At 46.0% G+C, this 17458-nt stretch overlaps 1 protein-coding gene across 6 annotated transcripts in view; it reads right to left on the bottom strand.

Moving 5' to 3' along the window:
* Lim1 (LIM homeobox 1) overlaps positions 1-17458 on the bottom strand; it is a 46435-nt gene that overhangs the window by 6906 nt on the left and 22071 nt on the right. For 2 of the 6 annotated variants that reach the window (XM_031978734.2, XM_031978735.2), the window contains exons 5-8: positions 13792-13857; positions 8585-8817; positions 3072-3293; positions 495-736 (exon numbers count right to left, since the gene is read on the bottom strand). In XM_031978734.2, the coding sequence (XP_031834594.1) occupies positions 495-736; positions 3072-3293; positions 8585-8817; positions 13792-13857 (763 nt within the window). The remainder of the gene's footprint in view (positions 1-494; positions 737-3071; positions 3294-8584; positions 8818-13791; positions 13858-17458) is intronic. The other 4 variants (XM_031978738.2, XM_031978739.2, XM_031978737.2 and 1 more) reach the window with 3 other exon arrangements.

Raw genomic sequence — 17458 nt, 5'->3', positions numbered from 1 at the left:
AATGTTCGTTTGAATACAGTTCTAGGAATGATAAAAGTCGAATATCGTAATCTTGATACGTTGCGAACCGCTGACGTATTTAGACACGGCGGTTTCAGATCTTAACGCGCACAATGTTTTATCACCCCTTTCGCTGCTGGCGAGTACAGTCATCACTGGATCAAATCGCACTTCCTTTATCACAATCGGGAAGGAAAGAAATCAAGAAAAGGTATCGAGAAAGTTCTTATGACAGAATTCCTTTGACAAATCACAATGTAAGTGCGACACGGCCGGACGCGAAAGCGCGACGGATAAATTCTAGTCGCGGAGAAAATTGTGTCACAGGGACTTTTCTTGTGATATTTTTTTAATGGCCATCGTAAAGGAAGTACGACATTCGTTCCATTAGCGTCAACTACCCCGTTCAAGCCTACGCGTTTCAGTAACGAAATAACTTTCTAATGGTCGAGCCCGGCTAAAGTCTAAGGGGGAACAAGGAGACGTGTATGAACCTGTATCACTCTCATGGGCAAGCCGGTCTCTTTCGCTAACTGTTCCCTGATGTGCCTGGTGGGTTTCGGAGTCGACGAAAAGGCCGACTTCAGGATCTCCAACTGTTTCGCCTTTATGGTCGTTCTCGGGCCTCGCCTCTTCGAACCGGCACCGCCGTCACCGCTACCACCGCCAGCACCGCCGTCAGGACTCTTGTTCTCCGTTTGACTATCCCTCGTCTCGGGATCTCCGTCTAGGGAACCTTCGAGCAACGCAAACCAAACCGTTTCATCATCGATTTACAAAAACCAACGAACCGTTCTTCTGGTTAGAGCAATCGTTACATCCCTTCGTTTCGAATGAAATCGAAGGAGGATAACACCAAAACTACCAGACGGGTCAAATTGACCCATTTCAGAATTTTTAATTAGTAACTATTTAAATTATAGTAAGACTTTTGCGAAAAATTGTAAAGTAAATTTGTGTATTTGTACAGATACAACAAGAAGGAACCCATTAGGTCTTGAGAAATATATTTTGCTGATTTTTATAATAACTTAGAAATAAGTCACTACAATTGTTCGGTAGTTTTGGTGTTAAGATCATTCTTTGAGTAATTAATATGTTAGAGGGAAACCTTTGCTCTTGGGAGGTGACTGAAGTTTGATGGGAGTCGCTTAGAAGCCAATGCGGTTTAGTGTAAGACAAAGATTGAGGACATCAATGCTTTGGCTTCTGAAATTGTTATACATATTCAGAGGATATAAAAAGAAGGGCTTTCTGACCTAGACACAAAGAAAAAAGTAATACATTCTTTAATAACTAAGAATATTATTTATTCCGTTGAAATTGACAAAAATCAGAAAATATCAAATACTAGACTTAACCACATTAACTTCTGAGCGACTGTATGCACTATTAACCCTTTGCACTCGGAAATTTCTCATTAGAAATATTTAACATTCTTTGACAAGACAAAGACGATATTCCTTGAAACTAACCCAACAGGAAATCACAATTACATTGAGGAACAAAGCTATTTAATTCCAATATTTCACGTATCGAGGCGTTATACAAACATTAAATATCAGATTTTATAGTTTTACTGCGTCAAATAAAGTAATGACCGCGCATTGCTTAATTTCTCTACATTTTCTCATTAGTTAGTTCCAAAGAAAGCGTACTCATCGAAAAACGCTGAATATCTAAAAACCGACTGCAAAGAATTGAACCTTCCACATCAAACTGAAAACCAACTCGATCCTTTCAAACTCCAAACGAAAAAACAAATCCGAAAGCGATCTTAGAATCCGCAAAGTCTACGAGTTCGAATCACAAGCGAGGTAGAAAACAAAGGGTTAAATCCCGCTCGGGGCCTGCTGAGTGGATTCCCGGCAGGAGTCATCGGCTGAACAAACAATAACATTTTTCGGGGGCATGGTTCCTTAATAACGCGCACACGCGAACGCGTACACGATATACATATCTCGGAATCTCGATCAGCCGGATCGAGGTAACAACAATCGGAGCCAATCCCCCGGAAGCGATGCGAAACCCCCGTCGGATTATCGTGGCTGCTCTTCGGTTGAAAGCTATACTCGACCCGTTGCTCGTGTACGTGTGAGCGCGTTTACACGCGCGGTCCTTTTGCGAATGCGAGCGCGCGGCAACGCACACGCGCGCACCGCCGAAACGGGGGTCGAACTCTTCACGATAATCTATATACAGGCCGGGTAGGTATAAGGTCTTAACCACGGGACAAAGAAAATGTTTGGACAGTGTCACGCCGCGCGACGGGGGCCACCCTTGCGCGAAGACACCCCTGGTTCGGCTAGGTCGCAAGAGGAGATGCTTGTACCGGGTGTAGTGCGCGCGACGCGCGCTGGTGAATGTTCAGGGGACTCATTGTTGGCCCCACCGGACCCGATAAAAGAGCAGAGGCGAATAATAGACCGGGAAGACCTGACGCGCGGTTAGTAATTCGTGGCGACGCTACGGGTCGGGCCACTGGGTTTCCTCCCTCGCCTCGAGGAGGGGCTCGAGAACCGGGTCCCGATTAAGTCGTTAGTCGGCACCGGTCAATCGTCCTTTGGAAATCGAGTTTGTCGCCGTCGCGAACGATTTTCTGCTGGCCAACCCTCGCAGTCGAGAGCAAGGAGCGTTCGTTCAGTGTGGAACTCGATTTTTGCGACGGAGAATTGCTGCGGGATAAACGTGTTATAGAAACGGTGGCGCTTTAAAGGATTTCTTCGAGGAGTTGTTTAGATGATTGGTTGGATAAGTGGTTAGGGATTATTCTTTACGTGGGAATGATTCGACTTTTGGTGGGCGGTACCCTATTATAAATAGTAGTATTACTAGTAGCGGTAATGGTGAAAGATGCCGAGAAAGTCAGGAGGAAAGCTTGAAATGCAAGTTTTCGTATAGCAATCTACGGGAATGGGTGGGGTGAAACGTATCGATTACCCTGACTTCGATCTGTCGATCAGAATCTGAGTCTACGAAGCTTCAAAGAAGATTTCTAAAGGTTATAAACCCTCGATCCTCATCCCACCTCCCTGAAAAAGGTTTGTCAAAAGATGGAATTGCAGGCTTACCTTGATCCTCCGAGTCTTCCTGCTTGCAGGGATCGTTTCCGAGAGGTAGATCGCCAGTGTGGCCAACCGTCTGGTCACCAGGACCACCCGGGCCCAGATTATGGGGCCCCAGGTGGGGGCCACCGACACCACCGTGATGATGGTGAGCACTACCGTCCTCGTCCTCGTCCTCCGATCCCGAACCCATCAGCGAGTCGCCTCCTGCCGAAAGGTTGGACGATTCTGCTCGTAAACGATTCGAACCGTGCATTTATAATCACTTCAATCATCGAATCATTGAGTCCGAAAAGAGCGCCAGTCACTTTTCCGTTCAATGATCTGTCGTTCGTTGCGCGGCTCGGGACGCGATTCGAGCACTCTCGCCGCGTCGCAAGAAAGTGAACGAATCGCGTTGTGTTTCCTACGGAACCGAGGGATTACGGAGAAAAATCGCCACATTTCAGTGAAAGAATCTGAATTTCTCTCGAAATCAGTGATTCGATCGCCACTCCGGCGTGACTCTGTGCTTTCGAGGCGATACGAAAGCTTAGAGTACACTGGCCTCGATGGTAAATGGCTGTAATAATTTTCCCTGTGATTCTATTATTAACACTAGAACTATCGAGCAACAATACTGAGATACTTAGGAAAGTAGATTTCTTGAGATTTGAACAGCTTCTTATTGCTGTACTTGCACAGATTCAGGAATTTTGAAATTTCTCACGAAAGCACTCTTAGCATCTTAATAATGGGGAAATAAGAACCTTGAAATCGGTCATTTTGTGCCGTCTGGTGGTTCTAGTGTTAAAATAGATGTTTTTACTATCTTGCATCGGAATCAACGATGAACAGGTTCATTCGACAATCTGTTGGAAGAATATATTACGGCAAACTGACATCTACAAAACCTTTCGTTTTATCAGCCGCACAACACTAGATTCATCCGATCTATCAATCCGGCGAGTATCAGATTTCATGAATATTGTTCCTTAGCAAATTTACGTTGACCCCGATTGATGTACCGACACGTACGCGCGATTCCGGCGAAACGTACAACAATCGACGTCGGTAAATCCGGCATCGAGCACTGATAAACTTTCCGCGACGCTAAACTATAAACAATCAGCCGCATTATGAACGCGCAAAATCAGCGCTCTGATAGCGACGAAAGTTTATCCCCATTTGTGCACCGGACACGCGAAAACGTCCGGCGCGTAGAACCGCCACGCTCTCCGCGTGTATCCATCCGGCGTAACGTACCGACGTCAAACAACACGGATAACACGGGCAAAAATTAACTGTTATCGGAATATTATATGCAAAGTGTCTTCACAAAATTCGACCGGATCTCGAAATGACGTCGATCAACGTCAAGTTTAGACGGACAAAAGCCTCGGGGTGCGCGACAGCGAACCCGCCGCCGGGGGTAGGTGAACATCATTTATCAGCGGTGCGAGTAAATTTGTCGATGCCCGGTACGAAATTACCAATTAAACGCGATTACAATTATTCGCTTTTGAATAACGCGGCCGGAGGGCGGCGCGCCGCGGCGATCGATAGTTTTTCGAAGAGTAGCAATTTGCCGATCGCCTCTCTTTCTCTCTCCTCCGCGGCCATTTTTCCCCCTCGGATCGTAATTTCGCGTGTTCAGCGACAAAAGACGGTTAAAAGTTATCGGACAAACGTTCCTGATTAATCGACCCGGCCGCCGCATAATTGCTGCGCTTTTCACGCGCGGCGCCGCGCAGACGATCACCGCGAATTCGACAACTGACAAATGGCCGGCCGGTGATAGAGATTAATGTCGGAAACGGGGCGGCACATCCAGACGTCACGATGTTTGATCATCGAAAACCGGCGATTCGTCGGTCGCCGATCGCCGAACGCTTTTCGTCGAAGGCCGGGCCCCGCCTCGGGGATACTCTCCGCGGAAAACGCCGGTGGACCTTCCAGGTATGCGAATCGTGACTACGTCCTACGTGACATTGACGTTTTATCGGCGCCGTAATCGGCTACGTGCACACCTAGCCGCGGCAAAAACCGTTCGAGAGAAATTGTTAAACCTTCCGGAGGCCCAGGTTTTTCGATCTAGAACTTGTTTCCGTACCAGTTAATTGAATCGTGTTTTGACATATTATCTTATTGATCCATTCATCCCACTCGGATAGTATCGAAGTCGCAACTGATCAAGTGAGAAGTAAAATTAACATTTTATCTGATCTGACATTAAGAAATGCAGCGATCAAAGTGTAATCGAACGTTTACATCGATATCCGATCTTCGAATTTAGAGAAATAAACGAAACTTCACGTTCAAACTGTGACTAACGATCAAAGCGTAATTAAACGTTTACAATTGCATATTCGCAACGTTTACATCGATATCCTACATTCCTCCAATTCGAATTGAAAGCAACAAAAGAAGAAGCTTCACGTTCGACAGCTTTGGTAGTAAGAATCACAGGTGCCTTCGATAAAGAGGTCAACTAACGAAATCCTCGCCGAGAAATTGATATTCCCCGAACCGAGACGATTCTCTAGCTGAAGCACTCCCGGATGATCGCCGCGGGATCACCGATCGAGACGCCAGGACGATTATGACGCGTCGGTCTGACGCGCGCGTAGAACGCGCCGAGGACGGGGCAGCGGATCCCGCGCTCCCCGCCGCGAGAAAACGAAAAAGAGACGGGACGTTCTGCGGTTTCGACGTCGGCATCGAAGCGACAAAAGGTTCGCCCCTGCCTAACGACCTTTCGGTTTTCGTTTCACGGCTTACACACGAGCTGGGCCCTCGTGAAACCGAGCTGCCTCTTCTCCCTTTCGCCTTCTCCCCTTCCCCTCTCGCCAAGCCACTTTTTCTCCCCCTCTTTCTCTCGGTTACTCGTTAGGCTGGTGGCTGACGGCGCGGGTACACGCACCGTGTTTTCACAGCTTGCCGTTCGACCGGGCTAAAACCCCCGTGAAAAACCCACCCCCGGCCCCTCTTTTTTAGAACGAGCCTGACTCCGTGAAATCTCGGGCGTCGGGCGCGTCCAACCGTGATCCCCCGACCCTTGTGCCCCGCGTTTCGAAAAAAAGAACGAGGGCAGAAATGAAAATCGTGACACTCGTCGAGTTTGTTTCTCTTCGCGTCGCGGAAACTGTTCCGGTTTGCTTCCGGACACTGCTCGGCCACTGGTTAACGCTAGAACTGCTGGACAGGTAAATGACTTGTTCCTGATTTCTTGTTTCAACCCTTTGCACTCGAGAGACTCTCAGTGCACTTTCAGTTTTGATACAGCAAAACTATGAAGTTGAACATTTAGTATTTTAAATGAAACTTTGTATTGCTATGTGGAATATTTAAATAAAATAGCTTTGCTTCATACTGTGAATTATCGTTAAGTTAGTTTCAAACAATGTCGACTATATCTCGTCGGATATTGAATACTTCCAGTCAAAAACTTTCAAGTGCAAGGGGTTAATTAAATGTTTACTTAATTGTTGAAAACCTTCAGCTGCTTTTCTGAGGAACTGTACACCCCTTGTCCTATATCTGATGTGATGGAAATTTTTTGAACTGCATTTGATAAATGTTGTTCGATTGTTTTGAATATAGATTAGATATTTTTCTGTCGTCAATCGTCAAACTTTAGAGTAATCGTGGACATATAAGTATCAACATTTGTTCTCTTTCTAATGAATGATTAACAATACAGCAGTTTTTCGAGCACAATGGCGAAAGAAAGCGTAGGACAAGGGGTTAAGCGAATTGATATAGTGACGAGATAAAATGCAAGTCAATCGAAATCTTGATAAATGTTCGTTCATGGTTTCCACGAAAAAATAGCAACTAATCGATTCGACTGTTCGGAAGTTCTAGCGTTGACGTGTTGCCGTACGAGCATTCCGTGCGACCGTCTCGGCGAGATTGACGCTCAAGCAGATGCCAGATCGCCGCAATGATAACGCTGTGAACTGAGCTTGAACGGTTTTATTAATTTCTAGCTGCGGGTTTCTTGGATGATGATTATTGAAATGAAGATTCTATGCGTTTGCAATATTCATGTATGCGCAATGTGATGTAACGAACTTCATTTGAATTCAGAATCATGTCTGTGCCATTTTTATCGAATTGTAATTGTTGCGAAACGATGATGTTTCCTTTGATGATACGAAACCGAGACTTTTTGTGATTTCGTAACGTTTCACCGCAGCTGATTTATACTTAATGAGAATCGTAATAATCATGAACGGGATAGTGCTTTAAATTAAGCATCAATGCATCATTCCTGTTGTTTTTGAGGACCTTTGATATGATATTCATATCCTGGACACATTTTATAGCTTGTTGCATTGTACACATCGTCTTCCATTAATACATTGCTAATCAATTTTACCGACACCGTTAAACTATTCACTATTGATGTACTGATAGAATCTTGATTACCTCGATCATCATGATTCTCAATATCAAGGCTTGCATTAGAAGAGCAATGTCACAATACATTCAATGCACTTGAGTTTCAATCTACCGACACGTTAATACACTTGATTATAACTTTCCAATTAAGTACACGTATCCACAATACAGAAAACTTTGTTCCATTTTGTAAGACTGACTACCAACGCCAGCGTCGCAGCCAACGTGTCAATAACTTTTCTAGATACGAACTCGCCGAACGATCAGATACACCGAGTTTACGAGATCCGTCATCTCGAAACTTTGCCTTATTCCCAAGTTGCAAACGAGGAAGAAAGATCCGCCGGCACAGGTATACAGCCTCGGCGGCGAAGGTATTCAAACAATCCAAACAAAGGTAGCGTAACGTTGCGAACTGTTTATCAGGACTGTCTCAAAGATCCTTAGAAACGCTGCGAGCGATTCATTGATACAAGCGTAGAATTCAAACTACACTTCGAAGTAGAACCTCAGAACAAATATAAAACAAGGAACACGAGCATTCGTGCGCCAACAACTTGACAATCGAAATTACATTTCTCATATCATTAAATCATCGCTTTCAATCTCCGAACTTCCCTCCGACAAGCTAACACCAAATTATCGTAACCGAATCCAGACTAGAATGCCCGCGTAAATACACGTTTGACTCCGGGATAGCTTATGGAACAATCTGTCAAAGCTTTCTACGCTCGTTCCGGCAGACCTGCGGGTCTCGATTTAAAACGACAACGATTACAAAGTAGTTACGAGTTCGCAGCGGACAGCAACGCGGAGTTCGCCGACAAGCTTCTGGCGAGTCGTTGTTCCGCTTAAAATTCCGATCGTTTTAAATCCCAGAAAGAGAGAGAGAGAGAGAGAAAGAGAAAGAGAAAGAGCAAGAGAAAGAGAGAGAGAGCGGTAGAGAGACAGAGGGAATCGATATCATCCCGCGAGCGGTTCCGCAAATCCGATTCGAATGAACGATAGAAACAAAGAGGGGACGATTGTGCTATTGTCTCTATTCACTCTTTCTCCCTGCCCCCGCCCCCGCGCGTTTGTGTAGTCGAAACCCCAGCGGTGGATAACGAGGGACAATGACACTTGTAACTCACCATGATGACCGTGCACGTGATGCGTGTCCGGCAGCGGCTTGCCCGACAGGTAGTCCTGCTTGCAGACGAACTTGTTGTCGTCCAGGACGTAGAGCTCCTCTCCGGTGCTCATCTGCTTCCGACACACCAGGCAGGTGAAGCAATTCAGGTGGAAAACCTTGTCCCTCGCCTTCCTCACGAGGTCCTGCGGGCTTATCCCTTGGAGGCAGCCGCCGCACTTCGTCCCGTATCGCCTGCAACAGGCCCGCGACAACAGACGACACCGTAAATAACCGAAAACAAGTCCCGGTGCTCGCGCATCGAACCGGCGCGGCGCGGCGGCGCTCGAATAACGAGACCTGTCCACCGGTCGGACGAGTTATGCGCCGGGTAACTGGATTTCACTGGGATTAACCGATTCGGAGGTGAATTTCGTGGGAAGGACGACATCGCCGATCGTACGAGAACATTGGAAATCTGGCTAGGAGTCGAGAGGATCCCAGGCAGTAAACAATGTCTTGAGGGCCGAGGAAACTTAGGGGCAGTCGATTTGCGTGAAGGACGAGACTGTGCAGACGCAGTGTCCTTCGTCAACGCTGTCGATGATCGTCGAGGGCCTGCAGATGTTGAAGTTGCAATCAGGGACGAGCGGATGAGGACAAGGACGCTTTTCCTGACAAGGGAAAGCTGGCGATCTTGCGAGGATGGGGATCGACACGGGATCTTCTGTGGAGGACTGGCGCGAGGATTCTTGTAATCGTACTCGTACGAAGCATCGCCTTGGTACGCGCGATACGCGATTTTGTGAAGATCGATGTAGAAATATACGTATTGCAAACACTATACAGTGTCTTAGCGTCCTGTAGTGTTTCTATGGTAATTAGATTTGGATTAGCGGAATGAAAGGGATTCTAATAATCGGATGTGTTAGAATGTTCATGTGTAAGAGCTTTAGTGTCGTTGGAGGTGTCACCGAAAATATGGAAGAATTGGTGTTTGAATATTGTATTACTTCAGTTGTCAGTTCGACGTAGTTACAGGGCTATAGTTTTTATAGGATTGTAGAACTAGAATGAACGTTTGACACGCGTTTCGTTCGTACCTATGATCATTCACGTTAAGGAGATAACAGCCTTCACGTTCGAAAAATCTATTTTATGGAATTTAAATTGCAAATTTTATTGCCCGGTAGATTCTGGAAGCGACTGTTTGTTTAATGGATAGAAAAGGAGAATTTCGTGTGCCGACGCATCGGGCAGGCGTGGTCCCCATCGTTACACGAATATTACGATAAATCACGTCACAGTCCCGTTCCCGAGGAGTCGGGGCCCGTTAAACCTACAATTTTCATTTGAACCCACAGAAAGCCGAAGTTTTTCGATTTCTCCCGGCGCTGGAAAGCCGGATAATGAGCGCACGCGTCTCCGCGGGCTTTTGGGCGGACCGTGATTAATCGTTGAACGCGGTTTCCAGGCGCAAGTTCCTCCCGGATTCCAGCTTCTCCGGCGCTGCTTTCTTTTTCTCGGTGTTATGTAACCAGTTGCGCCTGTAACAACGCGAAACCACGCTCGCCTCCGCGCCGCTAACGCGTTAACGTGGATTTAACCCTTTGTCCTCTAGCAGTTATGTTATATTCAGGTTGGTAAGCGCTTGGTCTCTATGCTCCTTTATTCGTGATACAGCGATATCGTTTTAACCGTTTGCACTGGAGAGGCGACTATTAGTCACCAGTTGATTCGATTCAGCGGAATTACAAAGTGCTATACGTAATTTGATTCTATTCTCATTTTGCATATTAATCTTAGCGGACGAATGTCGACATTTCGGAGAGATCTAATGTTCAGATTTGGAATACTAAGTCGCAAACAAATGATTTAATTATACAAGCAGCAAGAAATCGATACGTTGTTTCCGCTACTTTTATTATTCAAGCAATCGATGTATAATTTAGCCTCATCTGCTGGAGGTTTTAGGTATTTCAAAGAATCTTCGTTCGCGAAGGGTTGAGCTTTATAAAATGTATGAATATATGAAATATTAAAATGAAATAGATCTGTTCCTTAATTTCAAAGGACGTCGTCTGTAGCTTATAAGTATTGAATACTTCTAGCGAGAAACTTTCCAGCGCAAAGGGTTAATTATGCGCCACGATGTAAACAAAGCCCACGGTTGCACATGGTGAATGTGATTTATTTCCGTCGCGCTCTCACGAAGTCTCAATAATTATTACACGGACATTAATGGCCCCATCCTTGCCAAAACCATTATAAAATGTGTCACAAATTATCCCTGCTAAAATTATAACAGAATCTGCCACAAAGTCCCAGCAGCTTTGAAATGATAATATCCTTGGCAACATTATAATGTAACGCGTCACAAAGTGTCAGTATTTCTTGAATGAAACTATCATTGTCAAAAGTAACGTCGCGAGAGTTAACCCTCCGCCCTATGATTTACTTCTTAACTATCAATAAACCTACTTCATCCTTAATAATTTATCAAAAAAAGGAACAATCTTAATGCTTACTCTATGTCCACGTTCGCTCTAAAAGCAAACAATTGATAATAGAAAAGTAACACTTAATTTATATTTCTCAAAAATAAATAACGCTCGGATTCCTCAAATTCCGTTGAAAGTTTTCGTCACGAGTCTGGCACGATATAGCAGGTTAATCCTCGCCAACAATTTCAAACAGGTCAAAGAACGTTAGCGACTATTCCTCCTTAATTAGCTGAAAAAGTCGCTTTTACTCGATCACCGTCGTCACCTGAATATTCCATTGATCCACTCTCGTTCGTGTTATGATTTTCCCGCCGTCGCGATCGCGTCGGGCACGTGATCAGGCCGCAGCGTCTTCCGCGGACAGAACGAAAACGAAAGTCAATGTTGTGAAAGGGAAGACGTTTATTGGCCCCGATGCTTGCAAGTCCTGTCATTAAGCCGCGCGACTCGCAAACGTCGATAAAAGAAATATGGCGCTTTTAAAGAGATGGGACTTTAACGTCCCGATAGGGCATAAAAAGTTAAAACCCTTCGGTGCCGTAAAAGCGCGTCTCGCGGTTACCGGCGGCCGACCGGTCGATTTTTTTCAACGGGACGCGTCCTAGTTGTTAATTTCGCATTAGTCGTTCCTTCTTTTTCCCCAGACCGTCCCGTTTCTTTGCCGTAAAGCGCTCCACGGTGCCCCGGGGGGAACCGAAAGAAACAGATTCGAAGAGAGAGGGTTGATTCATCTTAGAGAAATTCACTTTGGAATGCTATGCGCCGAGCGTAAAACTTCCGACGATTTCTGCGTCATTCTGCGAGCAGCGCTTCGTTTATTGTAAATTCATTAGGACGACGAAAAAAAAAGGAAAGAAAAAGAATATTCGGAACAGTTCTGTGCAGTAACCGTGTAGATCGTGCCCCGATAATAAACGCGAATGCGGCGGATACGCGTTTTTGCTTTATTTCGTATTAGCGATCGCTGCGAAACGTTTGCGAGATATTTGTCAACAATGTTCCCCGGCAGCGACGACACGAATTTCACGTTCTGTTTATCGAATATGTCGATGTAGTTTATTTTAAGGGGTGAATCATTTAATATTGTAAGGCAAAATAATTCGCGAACGAACGTGAAAATTGAATTATACGTGCACATATATGAATTATAAAATTCAATATACAGGTAAACACAAATAAAATGAATTTTTAATAAATAATGGAGAATTTCATTAAACGTTGGATCGATGAAACGTTGAACTGCGCGTGAAAATTGTTGCGTTGAACATTTCTCTGTGATTCGTGAAAACGGGTGAAAACTTCGACCCGTCGGGTTTTTTGGCAGAATTTGAAAGTCTCGTTTCTTCGCAAAGTGTTCACCGCGTTTGACGGGAACGGGCGAAACCAATAAATTAACACAGCGCTTCGAAAGCAATGGACCCGAGCCAGAACATTCTAAGAAGGTTGATTAACATATTGACTTACGTCACAATCGTGCGGGTGATACCATAAACACGTTGCTGGAAGTCTTAGCCTGTCATTACTTTTTTATATCCTAACAGCGAGCATAGAAGGCAAATTTATAGGACTTTAAATTACAGGCTTCTAATGTCGACAGGGCGTAATATTATACAGTCACTCGCAAAACTGGGCATTCAAATAACCAACAAAAGCATAAACATCTCTTATCGCCGAATGAAAATCGTTAAATCGACTTTTTACAAACGCAATCGTAAACGGTCAACACTAAATCCTAAATTAATCTTTTATCAGCACTTCCTTCATGAACCACTCCGACTGCGTCGAAAAAAAACTCTTGTTTACCTAACTCTCTTACAATACCGTACCAACCTCATATCAAAACCTCGCGCGAACTTCAGCAAACATGAAAGACCACTAAATTCCCAGTTCAAACTAAACATTACTTTTCTACCGATCGTCATGCTTTACAACCAACATAGACACAGAATTACCCTAAAGCCCCCTTCTTTTCCCGGCGAATAACAAAGAACAAAAAATACCGTAAACCGCAACCGCGAAGAAAATCGTAAACCAACCGGTCGAACCCTGATCGATCGATCCCCGCGTCCCCTGGATCGCCGGAGTGCCCATCGAAACGTTAACACCGAATTTCCGAGCGATCCCCGTGGCGACTGTATGGAAGCCGCGCTCGTCTCGACGTCGAGTAGACGCGCGTCGGCCTCGTCTACGGGACCCCGTTGGAACCAGCACGCACCACATACATAAACTGGCAGGGTCCGTGGCGAATCGTGGCCGGGACCCACCCCCTTCTTTTTTTACCGGGTCCCGGCTGTCCTATATTTCTTGCTACACGCCAGAATTCCAGCGTGGGCTCTTTACGCTCTCCTCTTTAAGGGAGCCCGTATAGCCCACACCCCCTTCTGCCTCGACCTCACCGCTCGACCCTCCCCCTCGCGTCCCGCCGGCCCCGTAACCCCCGCCGCCGGTCGTTCGTCGTTTTCTCACACAGCCAACGAAGAGGACCCACGAAACCACCACGTAAGCCTTTCTATTAATGATTTTTACGGCCAGCCTCCGTTTCTTTTTCTTCCACGAGGAAGGAAGGACCTGCTGCGCCTCGCGCGCTCCCCATAAAAAGAGAAAATCGCGGCGGGTCGGAAGGGGTGGCCGCTCGAGGCGACTCGCTTTCTCTCTCACTCTCTCTCTCTCTCTCTTTCTTTCTCTTTCTCTTTCTGTCTTTCTCTCTTTCTCTGTCTTCCTGTACCTCTCTCTTCCTCCCGTTTCGGTGACGTATGCATTCGTGAAGGTTGACACGGGCCCGGGATAATTGCTGTAATTAATTAAATAATTCCTGTAATTAGACCAGCCCGAGGATCGGTACGCGTGAGGCGGAGGGGGTGGTAGGGGGAGCTTCGAGTCCGGTGACAGAGAGACTATGTTGAAGCGGCTGGCTGCGTGAGAGAGGACACGGGGGAGGAGGGGCGGAGTGCAGACGGCGGAGATGGACCTTCTGCCCGGTGCTACGGTGCGGCGTAATGACCGCCGGTCAAGAAATATCCCCGAGCTTCTGCTTCCGTGAGAAGATTGTTAGGAACTGCGCGTACCCGCTGCTAATTTGGACAGGTTGATGAATAGTTTGAAAAAGTGTGCCGGCTGATTATAGGATGCTACCCGCGTAAGTACGCCGCGTAATAGTTATAGATGACCGCGTCGATCGATAAAACTGGCCCGCAGCTTGTTGAATTTCGCCGGTCTTTTTTTCCGTTCGTTTTTTCGCGGCCGTCACGCCCGCCTACCCCTTCTTCTTCCGTTGGCTGCTCTCGCCCGTTGCGGACAAAAGGCTACTTGGCCGAAACGATACGCTCGTGGATGGTTCCGCGGTTGATCGAGGAGGAGGATGATGGATGGAGGAACGTATTATCGTGCACGGCCGGTTCCCGGTGTCCCTAAGTGTATATTCGAAGGCAGTATCGCGTCTCGTGTGGAACAACGTTAAGATTGCGTTAACAGTTAAATGGGGAAAATATTAATCGCGTTTTCTCAGCACGCAACCGTTGGTTAGTTGACGCTAAAAATTATAGGAAACATATTATCTTACTTCTTAACGCTGTCTTCGCTTGTTTCAGTATACAAGCGAAAATTTATGACAGGTAGTATTGCAGGTGAATTGTAAACAGAAGTCCTAGATTTTCCGAAAGCCGAGGAGTATTACTAACATTAAAAACGGGGAACACAATCTTCACCGTGACGACGCGTTTCACTCGTTAACACGTTGACCATGGTAGTCACCGATAGCTTACAAACCGTTTGAAAACAATTATAAAGAGAAAACCGATGTCGAATGAAAATATTCAGCAAGGTAACCAAATAATAGTGTAACTTAACCCTTTGCGGGCGAAGATTCTTTTGAAATACACGAAACCTCCAGCGGGTGAAGTTAAATTATACATCAATTGCTGAAATGACAGAGAAAAAGGAAACTACGTGCTGATCTCTTGCTGTTTGAGTAATTGAATCATCTGTTTGCGACCTAGTCTTTGAAACGTGAAAGTTTCATCTCGGCAAACTGTCGACATTCGTCCGCAAAGGGTTAAAATCCAATAATAATAATTTCGATACCGTCCGCCTTTGTTACGAAGAAGCAACATTATACAACACGCCGAAGATTCTCATAGCGATCAACCTGTTAACAAAACCATCCGCGTCAACATTCGGACGAGCCGCGAAGAAGGCGGTCGGGTCGTTGGAGCGTCCGGCATTTCCGGCGAAGAGAGTTCATCGGGGAGCTGCAGTTTCCACGGGGCTAAAGAAATAATATGGGTCGCGGGTCACGTCGGACACGCGTTTCCGTCGGGAGCACCGATGGCAATAAAGTAATGGGGCGGTCTGAGGGGGCGGGGTCGCGAACCGGGTCGTCCGATACGGCGTGCACAGTGCCGAGGGAAAATTTCCGCGCGGCACGCCGGGGCGGGAATTTGAATGCGCGCCGCTCGACGTCGGAAATGCAGCCGGAGAGTAGCCGGGGCATCAATTGAGATATATTTACTTTCGAAAGCCGGCAGCCCTAAGGGACCGCGGTAATTGCTATAATTAATCGCGTGATTCCTGTAATTAAAGCGATCGGGATTGCTGGCCGGGAAGTATACGGGCCTCTCCGTTGCTTCCGTAATAACACGGCCGCGGGAGGATCCGGCCGGACGAATCGTTTTCGCCAGATTTATTGGCACGCGCGAACTAACCGTCGTTGCTCCTACGCGGCTCGATTTTTTCTACGGACACTCGAGGGTGTTTACAATCGCCTGCGTAACCAGAAGTTTTAGCAGGCTGATCGATGGCCGGTGCGCCGACGGAGTCTTCGGCTCACATAAAGAGCTGAATTATCGACTGTGTTTGAATTATCGTTGGATTATCGATAAAGAAAGCTGCAGGATTTCCTTGTTAGCAGTCTAATCGTGTAAGCGGAGTGATTGATGGAATTGATCGTGGTCGTTTTCGATATCGAAACCTGTTTGTCGCCTGCGACTATCCGCTGCGAACGTATGGGGTTACGGAGGAAATGTGAAGGAGAATTTAGCGTTGACTGTTCAACGTGAATAAGGAATATTATGTTCGATCAGCCATGGATTGGTTTATTACTGTACGATTGTTAATTAGAAGCTGGCGAAGATTGACTGACTTTTACTGATATCAAAAGCAAAAGTTGCTGGTGGCAATAACTTTCTTCATAGAGAGATTTGATATTTACACTCGAACCATTCTGAACGTTTCGAACTTGTATACAGAATGAACTTTATCTGTCACTGTCGTGCAATATATTCCAATAAAGAAAAGTCAAAGAACTTATCAGTTCCTCCTAGTTCATCGTCAGAGAAAGCTATAAACCAGTGCGCGTCCACTGCTCAACAATTTCAACGCGGGTGACCAGTTTGAAATTCGGCCGCAGCGTCCGCAGGGTGGTCGTTAATCGCCGCTAATCTTGTTCACGGTAAATCGATTCTCCGTTCGGCGCCGGAGGGAGGAAGCAATCTCAAGGAAAATAGAAATGTCGAGCGCTGACCGCGCGGCCGTTCGTCCGAGAAGTTCTGGCCGTGGTCGAGCGACGACTCAGGTCAGGCGAGATGCAGCGCAGCGCGCGGCGCCGCGAACGCACACCTTGACCTATTGCAGAAACTTTAATTACCGTCCGATTCATTATTTCTCTGTAAACATTCCAACGGCGGCCGCCTCCGTTCGCGTACTCCCGGTGGTGCCCGGCACCAGCGCGCACATGCGCCGGCGTCACGGATACACCGATAAAGGGAATAAACACCCGCGCGATCATTCTCAAGGCGGGAGTCTAATTAACGGAATCCAATTAGCGGAGAGCGCGTGCTTCCGCAGCCAGCCTCTCCGCACTCCTATCCATCTCCTTCGACAATCGTTCCCCGAACTGACCAATTGTTTGACCTGTTGCGGACAAATGTTCGGATAGTTCCGACATTGGAATTGGGATTGTTCTAAATGGATCTGATGTGCTTTCCGGTACTTAATCATTTATTGAGGGATTTATCGAGATTTAATTGTTCACTAAGAGATTTATTGAGATTTAATTAAGAGATTCAATTCTTGATTGAGGATTAGATACAAAATTAAATGCTGTTTGAAGTAATTATATGAGCGCTCTAAAAGTACTATGTTAATGTTTATAGAATAGTCAGTAAAGACTTGCTTATGACATCAAATGTTTCTTAGGAAATCAGACTATTTCTATTGATGCAATTTCAATTTTTGAAGGACCTCGAAACAAAGTATTTCAAATTATTCAAGATAACACGTTACAAACGTAAAAATCCGTGGTCTGTGTACAAGCCTTTGTTAATGCTCTGTCGCAATTGCGTTCAGCTACTACAAAGCGTCCTGTGTAATTCACCAATATAAACATTTCACAAGTA

Source organism: Nomia melanderi, chromosome 6 (assembly GCF_051020985.1).
Source record: "Nomia melanderi isolate GNS246 chromosome 6, iyNomMela1, whole genome shotgun sequence".
In the NCBI taxonomy this organism is placed as follows: Eukaryota; Metazoa; Arthropoda; class Insecta; order Hymenoptera; family Halictidae; genus Nomia; species Nomia melanderi.
This window is presented reverse-complemented; position numbering and strand designations above follow the sequence as displayed.